Genomic DNA, 23,179 nt, shown 5'->3' on the forward strand with positions numbered 1-23,179 from the left:
CGGTTATTACGTAACCAATATCAAAAAGTCACAAATACAAGTGATCAATACTTTTTTAAGAGGGGTGTGATTCAAATCCTTGATACGATCTTACTGATGATATTTCGATTACAGGTTTTGGATCACGATAGAAAGTAACAATCGATACGATATCACTGAAATTTGCCGGAGCGGTGACTTCACTGGAAAGTAACAATCGATACGATATCACTGAAATTTGCCGGAGCGGTGACCTCACTGGAAAGTAACAATCGATACAATATCACTTAAATTTGCCGGAGCGGTGACTTTACTGGAAAGTAACAATCGATACGATATCACTGAAATTTGCCGGAGCGGTGACTTCACTGGAAAGTAACAATCGATACGATCTGTCCAATGGAGGCTCTCTAAAAAAATCTGTGATTGGATTGAAAAGTGAACGGACCGGTTATTGGAATTATCGTATCGTATCATTGAATTGCATATCACTGAAATTTATCGGAGCGGTGATTTCACCGTAAAGTGCGAGGCTTCACTGGAAAGAGCGAAGTCACCGCTTCACTTTACGGGAGTGACCGATATTCGTATTTGATGATGCACTATTCCATACAGATCATTTTTAATTGCTCGTGACATGATTGACTTTGATTACATGTATTCTGTTTACTGCTGGCACCATCTATTGGTAGAATATAGGACTAAAGTAAACATTTTAAAGAAATGACATATATTTTTAACTCACCTTTTCCAGAAAATGGTTCACTCTAATAAATAAATAGTTTTGAGAAAAAAATAAAATTTAAGAAGTAAGCTGAAACAGATAAATTAATTCAATCACACGTTACTTAAATTAGTAAATTAAGTATTAATTACAATTAATACATTTTATATTTAATATGAAGTAATAATTTTTAATTAATTATATGATTGAAATAACAGATATTTGGAACGCATATTTAAAAATAACAATAGCAATATTATTTGTTATTCAAAAAATTGTGGATTATGCATCTCTACACTTGTGTGGCAAACATGACTCCAAACATGCCAAACATAGGAAGAGATTAAATACTGTTTGGATGTGTGTCCTGCCAACAAACGGAGAGCATATTAAAATCTACTAAATGGTAAAAATCTTGATAAATTAACCCTTAAGTACATATTTATAATATTAAGCTAATTTTATGATTGAATTTTAAAAATTTGCATCAAAATAACGGAGTTCTTTTATGGACACCCTGTATTTTGTTAGCTGTGGAATCAGTAGCAGAGAAATCGAGAGACAATTAGATTTATTAGACGAATTGAAGGCAGAAGAGCTCTCAAAACTTGCTAGAATAAAATAGATGCTGTTGATTCCTGATAGTTATGTTGTCAAGCATCAACATTTTGAGGACAGAATTTTATTAAATGCGACGTAGAATTACGTTTAAAACAAGTTTTCCTATCGATATTTCCATCGAGTACATGACCGTTATTTTGGTGAGAATGGCTGACTCCCGACTTTGAGCTGTAGTATTGCTGCTCTCTTTCTCAAACAAACTTTGTTTTTTGCGTGGAAATAAAAGTCTATTTCTTTTGATAAAGTCAGCGGTTTTAACCAGTCTGAGCCTTGTTTGATCAAAATATTCTTGGATGTGTCCTTGTCAAGAATGCTGGTTAATGTATCGGTTTCAATTAGTTCACAAACTCTTTTACTTTTCTTAGTTCTAAATAATCTAAATTCGATTTAATCTTGAGACGAATTGCAAGTGATTTTTCTCTTTAAAATCTTTTGGCTGCTTGAAAGTTATCCCAAAATTCTTTAGCAGATGGTTGGAATTCCCTTACCACTATTTTTTTGATTTCGTCATAATCTTTTATTTCACTTTCGTTCGCATGTAACAAAGCATGTCGGCATTCCTCGCCCAACAAATTTAGAGGGACTTCGGCTTTGTATTCAGTTTTAACCTGTTTTGTTTCGAAATCACGTTCCAAAATATTGAAATTCTCTGATTTAATTGGCATTGTCAAAGTGCGGATGCTTTTAAGTATTTGTTCGATGCGCATGATTTTCTGGAGGAGATTCGGTAGGACTACCCAGTTGCTTGAAAGTTTCTCATTCTTTCCTCATGAGCAAAAGTTAGTTTTCATTTTTCTAATTCAAACTGTCTTTCCTTTTTCTGCCTCTATTTTTTCGTGTTCCTCTGCAGTTGGGATGATAATGTTTTTAACAAATTCCAAATCATCTTTAGTCGCTTATTTTTTATTATAGTTTGTTGAAGCTGTATAATATCTGTTTTATCCCGGAACTACTATACTCTGTTTCACCCTAACTTGGCAGTAGTGTATATTCTAGGCATGCCGAATCACAGTCGTTGTCAGGGGAACTGGGTTACTTTAAAGTACAAAGTTACTAGAAATGTAGATCGCTGGCGAAACTTTATCTCGCAAATTTTTCGCCAAATAGTAAATATTTATTTACTTTATTATATTATCACTTTATCGCAGAATTAATTGTTTCCTTATTTTCATTATTTTTTCAATATTATCGATACATTATTTTAATAAAACATTAATGTTATTTCATTTCGTTTCATCGTTTCTCAAAAGAAAACCCTAAATCTTTCAATATTCGGTAAAGCGTAGTTCGGCTAATGTTCTTCGAAAAGATATCTGTATAATCGTTCACATCTTTTAAAACTTTATCTAATGTTGGGATCTCATTTCTACGGAAATATGCATTGATTTTTCGTCAAATACAGGATAATGTAAAATCATCCTATTTTACAAGACCTGAATGTTTACCTACTGAGCCTGATCATTTCTTTCCAGGGGTACTTAAAGAACTGGATGCCTTTATTTCTTTTTTCGAAAGGAAAACTGTTCATTGCGAAACACCTGTGAGGTGCGAAACTTTATCGACGATTTGATTGATAGAATCTTGAGGGTTTTCTCGGAGTCGAGAATAAACGTTTAATATGTTTCCGCATGCTGCACTTTTTGTTGGTTTCCCTTGTCTTGAAGGTGTGCACAGCGTAGTCGGTGATAACACTTTCTCTTTTTCAGACATTTTAGAAGTGAATAAAAATAACGAATCGAATAAATATTCAACAATCAAAACTAATAACTACTAATGTGATTAATAGTATCAAAAATATCAGCTGGTAAAAAAGCGAGAATAAAAAAGTACGAAAGATTATAACGGTTGCGAACTGAATGAAGCTAAGTTGGCGGAGACGTAAAAGAAAAACGCGCCAAATATTTGACCTTGAAGACCGGTTCTAGCCAAAGAGGAATTCATTATGTCAATCTTTTAGCTTTATTCGTTCGCTTTATTTACAAACTACTTAACAGATAAGCACTTCTAACTTGAGAATAATTTTAAATACATACTGATAAAAAAAAATTCTGTAATTTATGATATTATTTGATAAATTTCTGCGCATTTTAACTATTTTAAAGTCGGAATTGATGGGGAACTCTTTCTCAACGCGAAGCGTCACATTTTCTACCTTTTACAATACTGCCAAGTTAGGGTGAAACAGAGTATAGTGCCTTTTAGTACCTCACTTGTTGCTAAATAATTAAATCTTTCTTTTTTTTGTATGTTTAAGCATTTTGAATATGCCTATATTTTTTCCTAATAACAAATGCTAATATTTCTTCAAAATAAAAATTTCTAAGATACACATTCAAACAGTTTCTTTCTTTTTTTTTTGAAAAAGTCGTTCTCAAGAATACAAATCATAAAATAAATGCTTCAAGATTCTTTATTCAAAATGATATAGAAAATTCTCCTATTTGTTCGTCTTCAATTATATCCGTTGATAAAATTTTCTACAGGAACTTCAGAATTCGCCGGCCACTGCCGAAACGAAACAGTGACGTCCAAAACACGTGTTCTCAAAACAGACTCAAGCAAAGATATGTAGTTTGTATTTACTTTGCATGTCGTTAGTGAACGACATTCAAAACATACGTAACCTTATCGAAGTAAACAATTTTACACAGGGAAAAGGAAGAATTAATTGGAGGATATATCCGAATGTTTCGGGAAGATCAATCCCTTTGGTTTTTGTCCAACTATTGAAAGAAATTTGGAAATAGCAACCATGCATATGCCTTTCAGCTTGCCGAGAGGAATTATTTACATCTTAAAATATATTTTATGCAATAATATTTTCCAAGACTTTTTAAAGTGGCAAAATCTTTCATATTTAAATTAATGAAAATATTAAAAATATTCCCTCCGAGGTCAAATTGTTATTCTCTAAAATGTCTCTGCCATATTTGGCAACTCAAAGTCAATCCACGAGTACTGCAGACTAAAACACGCACATATTCTTTTTTATTAAAACTAGAAACTGAAAATATACTTTTGATTCATAACTATTATAAATGCAATGAATTTTTATGTGCCTTTGGAAATCAAAGCACAGTAAATACTTCGACTAGGATATTGATGAAATCCATTTTTGGATAGAAGTTGATTGGTTGGTTTTTCATTAAGATGTTATTAAACAGCATCCATCAAGCAAGGAGAAACAGTTATAAATATATAGCATTTTTATTAAAAACAAAATGTCGATGCTCATTTTATGTTTCATTGTGTGATACAAGCTCCCTGGCATTCTGTCGACTTGTAAAGAATATGGCGTAGATATTGTTCCGTTTTCGTACTTTACGAACCAGAAGTATATTAAAACTCGATGTTTTGTGTAGTCATAAAATGGATGAAGCTTTTCTTCCACATTAACACAAACGTTTTTTATAGTTCAAATATATACTCTCTTTGTTTAACTTCCCAAATTTTCACTCAGAAATATATATTTATGGCGTAAATCATGCTTATTAATATCATCAAAGTAAGAAACTACTCAAAAGCCATTCTCAAAATACCATAACATTATTCCATTTTTATTACAGTTGCCATTCGGAACTTACAAAATATCAAAAAACAAAGATAATAATCAAGTAGAGCATCAACGTGACAGATATCTCAGAAGAGAATAATAGATTTATTCCACTTGTATGTTAAGGTGAAAAATTTGTCTTTTAGAGATTAAAACAGACTGAACTGTTCGTTGTATTGAAATGCCTTTACGAGAACAGTATATCTGGGATATAAGAAACATCCTACTGTCCTGTATTACTGCAAAATTAATCAAAATATGTATTTCTATCCTCAGTCAATATTTAAAAAAAATCACTTGCATGTCCAGGCCATATCTTTGGATGGGCTAAGTATTATATAGCAAAAAAAAAAAAAAAAAAAAAAAAAGACACACTGCAATTTGGAATTTTTTTTGGCTTTCCAGCACATCAAAATATCTTTGAAATTTTATCTGACATATAGAATTAGTACAAATATTTATAATCATAAGTAATTACAGAATACTTTTATAAATAGTAAATTACTCCAATATGTATAACCAGAGCCAAATTACTAAAAATAGAAGTGGATTTCCAACTAGATACATTAGGCATCTGTCTAAGAGTGTTAACCGAGACAGGGCTGCAAGCAATTTGGTCAAAAAGCTGTTTCTTAGCTTCCAAATAAATATTTCTATGAATATAAATTCCATAAACAGTAAAATATAAGCACTTTGTCAAGGATAACTGGTCAATTATAAAGGCCTCTAATATTCAAAAATTCTCCAAATGCTATGTTCCTAACTTCAATGGTTTATATCATTCATTGCTCTGTCAATCAATACAAAACTATATATATAGACTTCCATTGTAGGAGGGAGGAGCAATTCAAGAATTAGCAGTTCACCCCCTCCTTAATAAAAACTAAAATTGAGCAAGATTTGATTAACAAATAACTTTCAAATGGATGGGGGCACTAAAAAGTACAAGGTGAAAGAAATCCTGATCATTGAAAACTTAGGGTGCAAATTAAAATCATACTCTATTTCAACAGCACATAAATGGAAGAACTTATACCTGTCTGTAAAACTAAAATTTCCTCAAGACTAATTTTTTTTTTGAATTAAAAATACATATTTTGTATTGCTCCACAAGATTAATTTGTTCTATTATTTCAATAAGTTACATTGTACATGGTTGGAATAAAAAAAAAGTTGGTGGTACTAACAGTTAATGTCCAAATTCCTCACTTTTCCCAATATATCTGATAAACAATCCTTTAGAACTACACGTTCAAATGACTGCATTCAACATGATGGGAAACAAAAGCTTTCTGCATTTCTTGAAAAAACTAAACACTTTCCATGATACTACATACCATGCGAAGAGTAATTTCTAATGTATTTTAGATCCCAAAATAGCATTCCTAATATCAGGAAGTCTTAATGGAACAGTCATATCTTTATGCTACTAATATCATTTATTTAAAAGTTTACTAAAATATTTTATTTCAAAATACAATTTAATAATAATTTTTTTGGTCATAATTTCACTTGCCTTCAAAGAAATCCGTAAAATTTGCAGCTGACATTTCAATCAAAATAATAAGCTAATTTAAAAATATGAGAATTTTGTGTGAAACATTTTTAAACAAATATTCACCAAGAAATTAAAGAACAAAAATGTTTCAGGAATTTTATATAAATAAGAACACAATTGTTATACAGCAATTTTTATTTTGTATTCTCAGTCCAAGAAATTTAAACCTTGAAACCACGGCTCTTCCTACGACCTCTGGCTCTCTCAAATTTACGTCCCTTTGATCTGACGTATGGCCTAGAAAAATAGAATTTGATTAGGCTAATTCTTATTTTTTGTTACAAAATTTAGTTAAAAAAAGTTTTTCTGAATGCACTAAGTATTTACAGGCAAATGAAAATAAATAAATAAGATTTTCAAAAGTCATACATAATATGACAAATGTATAATACAGACATATAAATTAACTTACTTAGTATGACTGTGTGGTACACCAGGTGCTTTTCCAAAGTGCCTGCAGGCCTCTCTTGCCTTCCTACGACCTAAAAAAAAAATTCAGCATAAGTGCTCATATTTAAATCTCTATCAATGATAGCAGTCAATTAAACATGCTGGTACTTAATTCGACACATTAATTTAAGAGAGAAATGAATCTGGCAACAGGTTCTTTGGACACTCCCCACTGGTATTGACAAAATTATTCAGATTTAGTTTGTCTTTGTTTATAGAATTACACCTGATTTTAAAGGAATTTCCATTGATAAATGAGTTTATTTTCATTCACTCTATTATTAATGAATATGCTCAGTTTCTGTAAGAATGTTATCGTATTAACTGGTTTAATCACTTCTATGGTCAAACTTTAGTTGAGAACGGGAAATTATGAAAATACATAGAATAATGAATAAAATGGTACAAGTAGTCTAAAGCATAAGCATCAAAATTTAATGCTATAATTACCAAAGAAATTAAGAGCAAGTTACATAAAATATTGAATATTTGACCAACCACAGACAGCTGTTACTTTATAAAGTAATTCATAAATATCAGAATATTCACACATTTAATTACAAAAAGTATATAATTTATTCTATATAGTACCTTGAATGATCAGAGTTTTCTTCCCACGTGGTGACTGCAATGCCAACTGATCGAAAGTAATGATGGTACCTCCTGCCTTCAAAATGCGAGCTCTAGCCCTTTCAGTAATTCTCAAAGCACATAACTAAAATAAAAATATACCTCAGAGTAATACATTTTACTATAATTTTAACAGACTATATTCAATGAAAATAAATAATCCTTTATTAACACAGAAGGTAGTCAAAGCTTTAAACAAACTTGTAACTAAAATAAAAGATTTTAAAGCTAATTGTCACTTAGATTTTTTTAAAAATAGAAATATTCTGCTAGAAGCAAAGTCCTAAGCAACATATCATGCATATCCATAAATATTTTAGAAATGGAAACAAACCACAAAAACATTTACCAAATTATGTTTTAAGTCTTTTTTAAGGGTTCAAGGCAAAGTTCTTAACATAAGTACATAATGGAAGGCAATAAACACAGGATATATTGGTTTATCAATATGAAATAAGGTGCTATATCCTGATAACTACAATCATATAACCAGAAGTTATTATAGCAGATACAGATAATTTGTGTATAAAAAAAAAGATCCATTCAAGCATCTTCGAACATCAAAATTTTGTATTTAAAAGGAAAAATAACCAAATATATGATGTTGTTGATATGTTGTTTAATCTAATGTTTATGCACACTAAATTGATGTATAAACATTATACATCAACTTAGAAAAATTTCATTTACCAAAATTTAATAATCAAAGACAAAAATTAATTCATTATAAATTACTCATTATACAATGAATTATAATTGATCAAATTCTACACAAACACATACATTTGATTAAAACTGTTCAAATATACAAATGGTTGTTTCTTAATTACTAATCGCTGCATAACAATTTCATTCAAGCCATCTATTTTTTCTAGGAAAATACTATTGCAAGGTAAAAACATTTCAAACCCCCTGAGCTGCAATTCACAAAAAATCCCAGATAAATTATATTAAAAGCTTATTCAATATATCAATGTCAGAAACTTTCAACCTAATCTTGATGCAAATCACAAAGGAATAATAAAGAGAAATTGTTATATAATAGACTACTATGTTAACCAAACCAAAACTAAGTACAAGGGACCAATAACTAACAATATTAGGTGCTTGCATGTATTTTAATCAGCGACGGGAAGTATCTATATAAACAACAATGGTTTTGGCTTTTGCCAATTTACTATTACTTTACTGTTATCGTTTTGAAAGTTTTTCATTTAGTAATATTGTGTCTTTCAGTATAAAGATCCAAATCATGGAACGCTTTAAATTGCACCTTCAACATTCACTGCTTCTTTTGTTTGATTTAAAGAAACCTACTGCTGAAGCTCGCCACTTTTTTATGGTGACGCTGTTCTGTCATACCCCATTTGCCGGGTTTGCTTTCAATGGCAATTTTAATGCTAATGACAAGAAATGGCCAGGGGGATCAAAGGAATTCAGAAACAACCAGATGCAAGACTTATTGGATGAAAATGGGAAAAAGTTGAAGAAAATGATGAAAAATATTATGATTGATATATATATTGTACCAAATTTTCTCAATAAATGAATTTTTAAAATGACCAAAACTTATACAAACACCTAATAACAAAGATATAACTGATATGCATATAATTTTGTACATGTAAAAGTATATAACATCTAATAAAATGCTTGAAAACAAATATTACATATTAAAACGTTTTAACTCAGAGGTATATGCAATTAAAATTATAAGGTATTCGAGAATTTAATATTTTCACCAATTTTTCTTCAGACATGATAAACCTTTATCAACAAAAAAACTGAAAGTACAAATTAAACAATAAAAGCACCACATATATTTCAGAAGGAAAATAACTTACTATGAAACATACAAGCACCTAATTTGCCAATCAGTAAAAAGACTATAACAATGAAATAACTAATTTCTAATGAAATTTAATTTTACACAAAAATACAATTCATGTATAATATAAAACTCATATGAAACTGGTATGTGAAGCTAAATAAAAATGATTAATTAATGCAAAGAAAACACACACAAAAAGACAATAGTAAATTCTAGCTCATAGTCAGCACATGCATAACACTAACTACATTAAGCTAATTCTATATCCACTTTATCTTATACATTAATTTATCTACTAAATAAAAATGATGAGCATGGATAAAAATTTTACCGTAATTTTTGGAACCTCGTATAATCTTAAATCATCCGTTACTGTACCAACAACAACAGCAGTCTTATTTTCATTACCAGGTTTCTTCAACATTTTAACCTATAAAATTATTAATTTCAGTTTATACTATATTCTACAAATAAAATGGATTAGAGCAAATATCTTTTAGAAATTAAGCCAGTACTGAAAACAAACTTACTAATCTTGCCAAAGACAATGGTGGTCGATTAATCTTGCTCATAAACAGACGTTTTAACACTATCTTATTAAATTTGGATCCTGTACGTCTTGCAAGGAATCGGTACAACTGCAAACAAAACAAACAGAAAAAAAAAATGGATTTTAAATAAAGAAATATGCAAGTAAAGTTAAAAATCTAAATCATACATTGTAAGAAATTGGGTTGAAACATTTAGTATTATAAAAAAATTACATTCTATAACCCTATTTTATTGAAGAAATGTGTATATATCACTTTAGAAAGCCTTTATAATCAATTAAGGCTTCCGATTTTTGAGTATGTAATGGAGAAATCAAACAATTAAGAAATCTGAAGCATTTTTCACAAACAAATCTGCCCTATATGAATAAGACTTCTATAAATCAAGCACCCCATTTTATAACATTCATTATTCTGCCATATAAAGGTTATATATATATTTATATGGAAATGCAACTAAATCTATTTTGCCAAATTATATAGCAAGATGCAGTAAAACATTTAACTTATGAACTAAACAGAACTAAGAAAATGTTACATCCATAGCCAGATAAAATGTAAATAATAAATCTCTTATAACGTATAAATAATCAACAATATTGCATTATTTAATATAATTTTCTGGAATTCATTACAATAACCACTATTATAATAAGAATAAACTAAATAGTTTTATTGGGTACAATACATGGATTTCATTCAAAAATTCATCAAAATATATTATCAAATAAGTGATTTCTATCAATTAAATATCAGCATTTCAAAAGCAATCGCATTTAAACAATGTATATTTTGAGCACTTACTTTAACTAATAAACGAAGATAAATATCTTCGCTCTTTGGTGCCCGTCGGGCAACTTTCCGATCATATTTGTGGTTTATATCAATACCCTAAAATATTAGAATATAATAATTAGCAATAATAAAAAATTATATATGAAAACAGCAATACATTAATTAAATCAGAAATAATTTCGATGCAAAAAGATATACCATTTTTAATTCTAGACCCCTAGAACACCATTAACACGAACCATGCACGACGGACTGCCGAGAATTTTGACAATATTCTGAGTTGAGTTGTAATTTGTCTTCTGCTGAAATTTTTTTACCACATATCAACAATTTTCTATATACAATTTTCACAGCATTTTGTATGATTAGGATTGAAAAATTAAATATAGCTTCAAATAATTTTAATTCCACATTGAAAACTCAATTGCAAAATAAAAATAATAATTCTGAAAGTTATAAAAAACTTTATTTGTTTCATTTAATATTCTAAAAGCTTTAGAATGAGTATAATATTATTATAAAATAATTTTCAACTTAATTATTTCTATTTTAAAGCATTTCATTTATTCAGTTAGGGTCGTAATTATGTGAAACTTTGGGGACACTCCGAGTTCCTTTAAAAGGATATGACGTCAGTATTGTGATAGCTGTTGCTACAAAAACAAGTGCGAAACAGCTGTAAAGAGAAAACAGTATACGAAACCGCCGTATTTCGGTTCGTGTTAAAAACGAGCGCACTGTATTAGTAATAGAAGTTAATAAGGAAGTAAATTGAACGAACTGTTCTAATTTTGAACATGATCAACTAATGCTATTGTAATAATTTGTACGATGGCATTTAGATGCCCATCTGAAGCGGTGATTTTAGAAGAAAGTTTTTATTCTTTCCCATTGACATCTGTTGTATGTAATTTAATTTTAACAGAAAAAGTTTTATTTGTTGGCATAACAACTAGAGGCAAAACAGAAGTCGAGAAAGTATTTTTAAGTGACATTATTGGTTGTCATGCATTTCGAGGTAAAAGTGGCAAGACAAGAAATGAAACTTTAGAGCATTCCGCATATTTTTGCATATATGCATATCCCTTGAAAACTTCTGGGGGAATTTTAAGTAAACAACTTAGGAGAGAAAAAAGAACTCTCACTTTTTTGATGCGAAAGCATGACTCTGAAGACGAAAACTTTGAAATAGTAGATAAGTGGCAAAGAGCGATCAACTGTCTTTTGCGAGGAAAAGCGTGTCTCTTTGATGGAGGTTTGTTTACGTATTTTGCACTTCTTTATGTTTGCTACTTAATTGTAATATGGAATTTTTTTCCATTGAACAGATAGGTATAAAATGTAAAAAAAAAACATGTTAATTTTTTTGCATGATTTGATTCACAAGTCATGTCTTAAAATTAAAATTTAGTGTAGAAAATAAGGTTTTAATTTCTTCTAAATAGCTTCTTTAATAGTCAAAAAAAATGCTGCTATTTGCTTAGTATAAATTTATTAAAATATTTGTCTTTAATGGTAAATATTAGTTTATGAATCTTTTTATTTTCTATGAATTATTTTAAATGAGATGAAATTTGGTTTGGCAAAATCATTAAACTCTGCAATTTTTTTCTCAAAATGTGAAGTACTTGCAAGCAACAAGGATCTCTCAGATTTTTGCAGAAGATTTGTGTTTTCATGTTGTTTATCTATAAATTGATTATAAAAATTGTAAGAAATTGAAAGAGGTATGTGATAAAATCAATAAAATAGCAATTGTACTACATAATTTATATATATGTATAAGATCATTCACAGATGTTGAAATTTCATGAAATATCTAATTGTCGCATTTATCAGGAAATTTTGGTACAATTAAATGTTTTTTGAAGTTTATAGTTTCATGGTTGAAAGGATTAAAATCCTGAATTTAAACATAGATAATATTCCTCAAAATTTAAGTTGGTAAAAAATTTTTGTTAAAAAAATTGATGTATCAGATGCTGTGATTGTACATTCCGTAAATTGCAATATATTTTGATCTATATAATTATTATTATGGAATTAAAGTGTGTTAAACTTGATAAAGTTTTTGAATGTAGTACTTAATGAATAATTGTACAGTTGAAAAAATATTTTATACTCAATTGTGCAACAAAGTAAACATTTAAAATTTAATTAGAAGATTTTTATGCTTATAAAATTTGAAGGAGAGTTCTTAATGTAAGTAGACTTAAATACTTCGATTTATCTTTTTAATATTTTAGTTTGTTGCACTAAAAAAATGTTTTGTAAATCTATTTTGCTGTTAGTTAAATCATTATTTACATTTTCCTTTCAGAAGTTAGCATTCCAGATGTTGTTCCTACTTCTAAAAAATTCCTTGTTCTCATTAATCCTAAAAGTGGTTCTGGGAAAGCATATCAAGTTTTTAAAGAGCGAGTCATTCCATTGTTTGTAGAAAGTGACACACAATACGAAGTCCTTGTTACAGGTAAGATTTAAACTTTCACCTACTATAATTATTATTAACATATGTTGGAGTGGTCTGAACTTTGGTATCAACATATAGTTTATACCTGATTTCACTGAAGTTTTTTGGTATACATATAAAATGCAATAAGGCTAAATGATCTTTTTTTTTTTTTTTGTACAGCATAAAAATTTGGGTGCTGGTTCTGATTGCCACCTTTATCATCTAATTAGGCTCAGAATTATGAGATCTATCATAAAATAGCTTTAATGGTGATGAAAATAGAGTTAACATTAAATTCTGTTACGACATAAAGAGTTCATATAAAAATTAAATGTAAATGGTTTAAAAAGAATAATCTCTTTCCCTGAACAAGCACATTCTTAATCTGTTTGATTGGTTTAATTGTTCAAAAATATTTTACAATAGTCAGTTTAATTATGTGGCATTTCTTTTATAGATAGTAAATCCTAATTTTTAGCAGTGCAGAATTTTCTTCGAATATTTACAAGGTATCTAAAATTCCAGTTGATAAATAATCTAATCCAAACTAATTATCCTTCATTTAAATAGAAAGGGTAGAAAGATTGCCATGAAATATCTAAATCAATGGCTGTATTTATTTGTTTCATAACATTTTTGTTGGCTATAATTTTTTTTAAAATTTAAGAACTTCTAGATTCTATTGGAAGGCAGATAAATATTCAATTAAAATGTTTTTAAAACTGTATTTCAACTGTTAAATGAAAAATTAAGGCATTCTCTTCTTCTGTAATACATCTACTGTTTATAACTAGTTTATTAATGAAAATGGATTTTAGCTATAATACTTGCTAATTGTATGTTACAATGAATTGAGTACCCATTTTTCCTAGTAGCATTAAGTATTGCACTTAGTATGAAACTACATTTTTTATTTGATATCTTATAAAGAAATGGTGGATTTTGAAAATGGATTTTTAGGTTATTTGCGTATACAAAGTAAGTTGTAAGAAAGAAAAAGAAAAAAATCTCATTCCGCAATTACAAGTCGATTAAACTTGGGATGAATTATTTTTGTTGTGGACATGATTTATAATCTGAATATTATCCTTTTAATGATGCAGTTTGCATCATTAATCCTTTGTACATAAAAAGAGAATGTTTAAATAAAGTTTGTTTACAAGTGGAAATTGAATATTTTTTCTTGCATACCATCTAGTAGTTAAATTTCTTGCAGCAAAATCATTTTTTTTAAAAAAATTTGATAAAAGCATTTGTATCTCTTAAATAATCACAATTGAACATATAAATCTAGATGGACAAATGATTTATTTTTTTTACCAACTAGAAAAATGATTTAAAAATCATTACATTTTACAATTTGTTACAATAAAAATAATATATATTGCCTTTGCATTCCAACATTAAAGGAGGTTTTTAAGATACAATTTGCATTATTGAAACTAAATAGTTTAATCTTCAATTAAGTATCTTATTTGAAATAAAAGCAAACTATTGTTTTTTGTTCATTATTGTGATTTTAAAAGTGAAAAGTAAAAAAGTCAATAGATTTAAAGTACTGCAATCTTTAAATGATATTTTTATGAGATTCTTATTTTATTTAAGAAAAGGTCTCTTTTGAATGCATTAAAATAATTACAAATTGTCTTAATAGATTTTAAGTAATCATTGACTTAACAATTATTTTATTTAGTTCATTTTAATAGCATACAGGAAGTATGCTATTAAAATGAACTAAATCTATTAAATTCTAAAATTAATTCTATAAACTTGAAGAAATGCTTCTTTTTTATCAAGTTTTTTATTGTTTAAATAATTTTTTAAATAAATTCTAAAACAGCATTGAATTTATATACAATCGTTAATCTCTAAGAGTATTGTTGTTTGATTGCAAATGGGAAATAAAAAAAATAATTAAAAAAAAACCCATTTATATGACCAAGTGATCACATAAAGTAAACAGTTATAAAAACTTGTATATAATTGGGAACAAGATATGATAATATTTACTTTTCATGTTTGTTTCCTTACCCTCTCAAGTGCCTTTACATTTTTTCAAATGGGGTTAATATCTTGTCATATGGTATTGCAAAATGCCATTCTGAAATAGTACAAGATAATTTTTTTTATGTACGCAGCATATGATAAATATGATTCTTATCAAAAGTGTTATCAGAGGCTTTGTTTTTTAAACTATCTACATATTTTATCTCAGTCATATGTGCATTCTGCTAGTTGATAGTAAAAATTATTATCATAATTTTTGATGCCCGATAGTATTTTTCTGTTCTTCTTTTTTATTTTCGTATATATGAAGTGTAGAAAAAAACAACAACGTTGTAATTGGCAAAAAATTCGAACTCGAGATTTTGTCGAATCTTCTCGTTTTGGACCTTTCGGAATTCAAAGATACATTTTTGAAATTACTTCTGCCTGTCTGTGAACATAATTGAAAAACATGACTGCTAGACTAGATGGTTGAAATTTGGTATATGAACTTCACACATAGTTTATCAGTTTCTGTTAGATTTTGAGTAAAATTCATTCGCATGAAGTTTGTCTGTCAGTCTAAATATAAGTTAGCTTGTTAACTACAAAACATAAAGAACCAGATAAATAAAACTTGTTAGGAAGGTTTACCATCCATAAAATGGATATCAAAATCAAATTTGGAACCAAATCCCTCAAGGGTTTAACCATCTGACGATCTGTAGTTTTGCCTGCATAAACGCGATAGTCCAAAATTGCAATGATTTCATTGAAATTTGGTCTGTGATCTGATTATTATATTTATAATTCCATTTGAAATTTTAATTTCAATCGTTCGGGGAAAAAAAAAGACATTTAAAATACATAATCAATTTTCAGATACTTGTATTACCGAATTTCAGAGATTAATCGCCAAAAATCTCTCGCACGTTAGACTCTCGCCTAAAATCGATATTTTGTAACTATTGTTCACTAGTATTATACAATTTGGGATTGCAATACCGGGATACCGAATACCGGTATTTTGAGCCATTTGTACAATTTTGTAATACCGGTATTCACAAGTTTAAATGCCGATTTTTCGGTATTTACGAGAAATGTTTAAAATTGTCTTGTAATTATTTAAATTGTTCAGTGATCGCAAAAATGTATACGTTTTTGTTTTTATGTCTCCCTAACGGACGAAATTAATTAGACTGTGAATACAAAGTTGCATCGTACATTCAAGAGAAGTGATAAAATACTGTATAACAATGGATTGTAAAACCCTCCACCTTTTGCGCATGTGTTAGTATGGGTTTATTTTGACAAAATAACAATGAGAAGAAAGATTCAAGGAGATGCTTAGGAGGAGATTCTAAAACACGTTGGAACAGTTTACTCTTAATGATTGAACGATTTTTGAAACTCAGAAATCCAATCCAAAAAGCAATTATCGACTTAAACCAGCAAATTAATTTTTCAGATAGTGAATTTGACTTAATATCCAGAACAGGTTGTTATAACTTAATATAAACTTAATATTAAAACTGGCTGTTGAGGCATTATGTCGGAGAGATTCTAATTTATTAACAGCTAATGCAACAATAAATTTCATGTTGCAGTCACTGAAAGAACAGTACACGTCACTATCTGAAGAATTATATATTGCATGGAAAAATCGCACAGAAGAAAGGCATACCGAAATAGAAAAGGTCTTATGGTATTTACATAATTACAATGATTTTAAAAATGAAAAAGAAGAAAAGAGACTAACCAATTCAAATCTGATCAAGTTTGTAGTAAATTTTCTTCAATTTTTTACCCACAAACCTATCCACATTCAGAAGAATTCGGTACAGTTATCGGAGATTATGATGGCACTAATGTGAAAGGAATTGTCTCTTGAACAAAAATTAAAATTAGCGATAAAAAAAATTCAACAAACCAAAATACAATACAGAAATCAGTTATATCCAAAACCATCCGACGAGTAATCGATTCATTTGAAGATGAAGTATTTAGAAGTAAATATTTGGAAAAAGGATATCGAGCATTGCTAACAGTACCACCAACTATCGTAGATGCCGAAAGAGCGTTTTCGACAGCTGATAATTTTCGCATAAAATTACGTTCCAGGCTTAATGACAGTACAATTGATGCATTATGTTTTTAAGGTCACATTTCAAAAATTTGTAATAGTACCACAGACTGAATAGTGATGTTAACACTTTTTCGTTTATCTAAGCATTATTATTGCCAGGCTCTCCGCTGAACACTCTATACACTTTCAGTGAGTCCCCTCACATGTTGGTTTAAATGGTAATGAGATAGCGGATAATTTAGCTAAGACTGCCTCAGCTGACATATTTCATGGTGATGCAACACTAACTTATTCTGAAATCTCCTCTATCAAAAAGATGGAGTCGAGTGCACTTTGGATAGTCCCGCCTGCTCACCCTTGGTACTTTGGTAAGAGTCCCAGTTGGTGTCACCATCTGAATATCTCTAGAAAACAGCAAACGGCTCTCTCTCGTTTTTTAAGTGGACACACCAAATCCTTCACCTTCCAACACGGGCGGAGGATTTTTGCTGAATGTCCTTGGTGCAAGGCAGATCAAGCCTCCCCCAGTCATATTTTTAAATGCTTAAATTTTACGATTTTTCAGATTTTAAGTTATTTACATTCTCTAATAAAACTGGTAAATAAAACAAAGAAACAGCCGTGTTTTCTTTCTTTTCCTAAAATTTCTAATACCGGTATTAAGATCTAAAAAATACCGAATACCGGTATTGAACTTTTGGTCCGATATTGCAATCCCTACATACAATCGGTACCTAAGTATCTTCTTTTCTATTCCATATTACGAAGAACACAATTTTCTTGTGTGAAAATAAAAATCTGAGTACTTGGCGTTCACGACTTACCCAAAGTCCAGAATTTTATGTACGAGGATGAGAGATATTACTTTTATTATAGAGTATGCAAAAATGTTTTGCTGCGACCTCTCGGGCTGTTGGTTTTCATATGAATTCGGCTATTTCTGAATGATCAGTTGATTTATTTTCTTATATGCTGCATTTTATTTTGATTTATAATTTATTGCTTTTCGTAGATCGTTGATAAAATAAAATTTTTGTGTTTGTTTAATATTATTCCAGAATGGTAGCTACTGATTATAAATGAACTATCGTTTCTCAAAAAATGATTTCTGCAGAAAAATTCAAGATTTTTTTTGCTAGCTAATAGGCTTTTAAGAATTAAAAGGCTCTTTCTTAGTTTTAAGTTTTTTGAAAATAAAGGTTTTCTTAGAATTTATCTGTCAAAATTAAAACTATTTGTCTTCGTCAACTAATTATTCATCCTCTAAACTTATAGCCCATTTAATCTAATCGTGCCATTTAATTTTGAATCGCATCTTATCACACCAAATGAAAATATTATTTTAATTTATATATGCGCAATCGATATAGCATGTTCAGATTGAGTAGCTGAGTATTTAGATTGGCGAAATAAATCCAAGTTCGTTGAAGCTGAATGTGTATTGTTACGAAATTTCCGGGTTCGTTTGGATAGTGGGAGTTATATGGTGTGGAGAACGCTCAATCAGCAGTAGAAAATAAAACAACGGCGTTTATTTACACGAAGACACACAGGACAGCACTAGGACGACAACTATATATAGCACAGAAGACGATTATCTTCAGCCGAGACGTGCAGCATACAACAAGACTCTCTACTGCAGACAGTAGCACACAGCTTAGTTCAGCACTAGCTTGACTCCGTCGCTGCTCCGCTTATCTCTGGAAGGCCAGTTCTTTACCGTCGATCCAGACTACTCCTCTCTGTCCACCACTGGTTCACGACTACCCGGCAGCTGCGGCTGCTTCCTTTTATAGGTCTCAGGAGGCGGGGCTAGGAGCCTCTCAACCAATCAGGAACGTTCGAGGCTTATCTCGGTTCCTACTGGACGGATCGGGAAAATTCTCGATGTTTTGGGTATAATCTATTTGGGTGCCAAATTCGTCGCCAAATCGCCAAATGGGCGCCAAGCTCTGAGACCTCCTATGGAACCAACTATGCTGGGAAGCCGCATCCCAGATTCATAACAGTATGTTAAGAAAGTTTTATTTTTCGATATCTGTAGTAGAGCGCAGGCGACTAATGATGTTGTATCTAAACATCTCAAGCACTCTAATGAAATAAAAAAATTTTGAAATGAGGTTGGTGGTTGGAGCTGGGGGATCGTCATTCCACCCCCTTCATTTATAGAAAATGTACTTTGAAGTAATGCATGTGAGATTTCTCTGGAAAACATGGCATGGTGGTGGTGTGTGTAAGTGACAAATATTGACATCAAAGTATCACGAACTTTCAAATGGAATTTCGGTATTGGTTAAGTGGTTGTGGTTGAGGAACTCTCTCTGGGTTTTGTTTTCCCTCAGAAAATGTGAAGAAGTATTTTTATAATTTCTGTCGAAAATGGGAAAATTGTCGCGGAGGGGGGGGGGTAATTATTGATAGCACATTTAGAGATCATGAACTTTCATATGAAACAAAAATTAGCGAAATCGGTCCATTAGTTAGAACTCTGTCGCGGATTTTCCTCATAGACAAATACAATAAGGCTGTGTTTTTTCACATTCTCTGGAAAATGGAGAATGGTGTAGTTGGTTATTGATAATATAATTAAAGGCTATGCGCGTTCACATAAAACCAAAATGGGCGAAATATGACTGATGGTTGGAGTTGGGCTGTTGATTCATTCCTTTTCTCTATTATCTTAACTCTTTCGACTCTAATGAGCTTATACATCTCAGAGGTCAGACTTCAATTTTTATTGGGTAAATAAATCATATTTTTATCATAGAAAGAACAAATTTTACATGAGGTTTAAAATTTTAATCGTGCAAAAGTCGGGTGAAACGTATAGATTAGTGAATGTATAGATTAGGGCGAAATGTATAGAACTGGAGGACCGTTACGTTAAGGTTTACGATTAAGCAATTTCCTTGCGACGACGATTATTTAATTGAAATTATTTGGAAACACAAATTTTCATTACTTTTGAAAAATGTATCAAAATTTCAGTGAAGTCGAAAAGTCGCTTATCCATGTTGTATGATTTTGTAAATTTATTGAAAGAAAAAAAATCATTAAAAGTTATTCTTTATGTAATATATTCATTTTGAATAATTATGATTCACAAACAAAACTTATGAGTAAAAAAAAAAAAAAACAGAGAGAGGAGAGGGAGAATTTCACAATTACAAGTTATCCTTTTTCTGTTTCTAATGACTTTTCGACAATGGTAGTGTAATTTTAATGCTTTTCTGGACAGCTGAAACTAACCTCTGCAGCTGCTTATGCTGTTTCGTAGTTTCAGTTGTAAAATTGTATGCTGCATTCATGTTCGTATTCTTTGGCGATGTGTGTATGTGAAGGGGGGGGGGATGTACCGGATGTCTGTTTTCGCGGAAATCGCGAAATTATAATATTGGAGCGTTTATTTTCCTTTTTATGAACGAATATCTCTAGAGTGGTTCAGAAAATTTATATATATTGCTTACGTCATATAATATCACGTAAACTTTCATTTATATTTGATAAATTTTAATGCAAAATAACTTTTTAAGTAATTGATAATACAGTAATATGATTCTTAAATATTGGGATGGTTATTAGGAATGCGATACGAATTCTATAGATTGCGAAGAATTTTACTCGTTGCTCGCTTGGCTTATATATTTCTCATCTAGTATATTCGGTACATATTTTATGAAATAAAATTTTGGTTGCGTCTAACTGAAACTCTGTATAATATATGGACGATTTTATGGATATTATCATGACGGTATTAAAAAATAGTTATAAGAAGCAAAAAAAAAAAAAGTTTAAAATTTACTTTATTTTAACATGGATTACCTTAAAATTTTTTTTAATAACTAATTTTGAGTTAATGTTAGATGAGCTTAAAAAAAATCACTGATTTATGAAGGAATTCAGTAACACAGGAAATACATAATCAGTAATAATATTGGAGAAAATGGAATAATAATATTTGGAGAAAATGCAAGATAATCATTAACTTTTGAACCAGTTTCAAAATCAATAAATTTTGTCTAATCGATTTTCTTTTTTCGTTCAAGGTTTAAAAATCAAAGAAAGAAAGGAGATTTATTATATTACAATTTAAAGTTCTAGTATTCACGAACAAAATGGATGAGTCCCAGTTTTATTTGCTTAAATAAAAGTGTTTCTTGATATTAAAATTATTGTTCATGATAGAATTTTCATTTCGAGCGATATCAGTATATCGACTAGTATTTTTTAATTTTTACAAATTTTAAATTTGATCGCCGTCATATGAAGAATGCAATTGGGGATAAAGAATTAATTAATTTTATTTGATATTTTCTTTTTCGTATACAAAGTATTGTCATAATCAAAATATCCCATTGCTTGCTTTTAATGAATCCACGCTTGAGACCCCCCCCCTTCCCCTCTCGAATACGGAAAATACATTTTTGGAATTATGTTCTTGTCTATGAATCCGAAAACTCAAATATGCTTGGAGTTACGCAGATGAAATTTTGTATGCCGCCTGAATTCTAAATTGATAATTTCCATCAAATTCCAAACGAAATCCATTTACAGGAAATCTGTTTGGATGTCTGAGTGCAAGGGTAACGGCAATTGAATGAACATGAAAAATAGAAGAATAAAATTAAGAATACAGATACAGAATCTAAAGTGTAGGTTCATATCAAATTGTGTTTTAATTCCGTCAAAGGGTTAACCTCTGTTAATCTGACCTTTTGGCATACGCGTGTTATCTGACTTAAACTCGATAACAATTTCTTGAGTAAAAGAAGTTTGGTATGTAAAATTGTTAATAAGGTTGTAATTCTATGACAAATTTCGATTTCAATTGGCGAAAAAAAGTGCCGTAATGCTTATTCGTCTTCCTTTACTGTATTAGGAAACGCGAACTGAAAGTTTGTTTCAACCGCCATTTTATGGAATTTTTGGTAGATTCCTTGAGGAAGATTACCTATTTACAATGATTCTCATGACAAGACTTCGGGAAAATGTCTGCACTTCTTCATCGATCATGGCCCGTAGAACCCAAAACCACCCTTCGTTCAAAAATTTATATAAAATATACGTATTACGCTTTGCCCATGTTGTAAAAAGGATAATTAGGGTAATTTTGTTTAGATTTTAACTGGCTTGAAATATGTTGTTAGAAATGTAGAAACCTCGGATGAGTTCGTAAATGGGTCATCTAGCTCAAAGGGGATGAAAATTTTCATTTCGCTAGAATTTCCTTAATAATGAAGATAGAAAAATAAATTCAATTAGCGCCTCATTAAGACGAACAACTTTTGCATTTAAAGTTATTCAATAACTGCAATATCTTATAAGTGAGGGTCTGAAAAATGATTTTCAAGCCTAAGTTTTGATCGTTTCTAACGTCAAAAATTTGTTGCAAGTTTTGAAGGAAAAAAAAAAAACACTTTTCTTTTTATAGTTTGAAATTGTTGAAATGCACATGAAGTAAAAATTAAAAGCAGGAATAAAACTAATTAAATAAAAAACGAATAGTAAGATTTAATGACAACATTATATAAAATCGGACAGCTTAAAATCTTCCAGTAGCTAGCTGCACGTTTTTTAGTTCTTTCTGTATTTTTTAAAATGAATCTTGTTATCCTGGTTCAACTAAGATGTAAAGGGGTCTATCTACCTTTGCCTTCCAGCTTGCCGAGAGGAATTTTTTTTTAAAGATAAATCTTTGAAATGTTATGGAAAATTTCATCTATGCGAAACAAAGTTGATTACGTTAATAAATCTTGAATGAATTAGAAAAAAAAAGTTTCATTATGATTATTTGTACCAGCAGGGGTGTTTGTGCTCCGGGGAAACCCCGGAATTCCGGGGATTTTGAACTTCGATCCCCGGAATTTCCGGGGATCGTCGTTGAAAAGGAAGTAGGAATAATAATGAATTATTTATTTTGATCTGGGTAATTTTGTTTGCTTTTAAAGCAGAAAACGCAA

The 23,179-nt window shown here is 30.0% G+C and overlaps 2 protein-coding genes across 2 annotated transcripts in view; one reads left to right on the forward strand and one right to left on the reverse strand.

Annotated features, from left to right (window-relative positions):
* Positions 1–6,517: 6,517 nt before the first annotated feature.
* Positions 6,518–10,994, reverse strand: LOC129989133 (60S ribosomal protein L18-like). The gene is made up of 7 exons (XM_056097464.1): positions 10,891–10,994; positions 10,702–10,788; positions 9,877–9,984; positions 9,678–9,776; positions 7,477–7,600; positions 6,848–6,917; positions 6,518–6,672 (listed from the first exon to the last, which is right to left on the reverse strand). The coding sequence occupies exons 1-7, from the start codon at positions 10,891–10,893 to the stop codon at positions 6,597–6,599; spliced, it is 567 nt and encodes a 188-aa protein (XP_055953439.1). The 5' UTR covers positions 10,894–10,994; the 3' UTR covers positions 6,518–6,596.
* A 391-nt stretch (positions 10,995–11,385) lies between these two features.
* Positions 11,386–23,179, forward strand: part of LOC129989128 (sphingosine kinase 1-like) — a 90,314-nt gene continuing 78,520 nt past the window's right edge. The window contains exons 1-2 of the mRNA XM_056097458.1: positions 11,386–11,947; positions 13,013–13,165. Coding sequence (XP_055953433.1) covers positions 11,524–11,947; positions 13,013–13,165 — 577 coding nt within the window. The 5' untranslated portion in view covers positions 11,386–11,523. The remainder of the gene's footprint in view (positions 11,948–13,012; positions 13,166–23,179) is intronic.

This window comes from Argiope bruennichi, chromosome 10 (genome assembly GCF_947563725.1).
Source record: "Argiope bruennichi chromosome 10, qqArgBrue1.1, whole genome shotgun sequence".
Classification (NCBI taxonomy): Eukaryota; Metazoa; Arthropoda; class Arachnida; order Araneae; family Araneidae; genus Argiope; species Argiope bruennichi.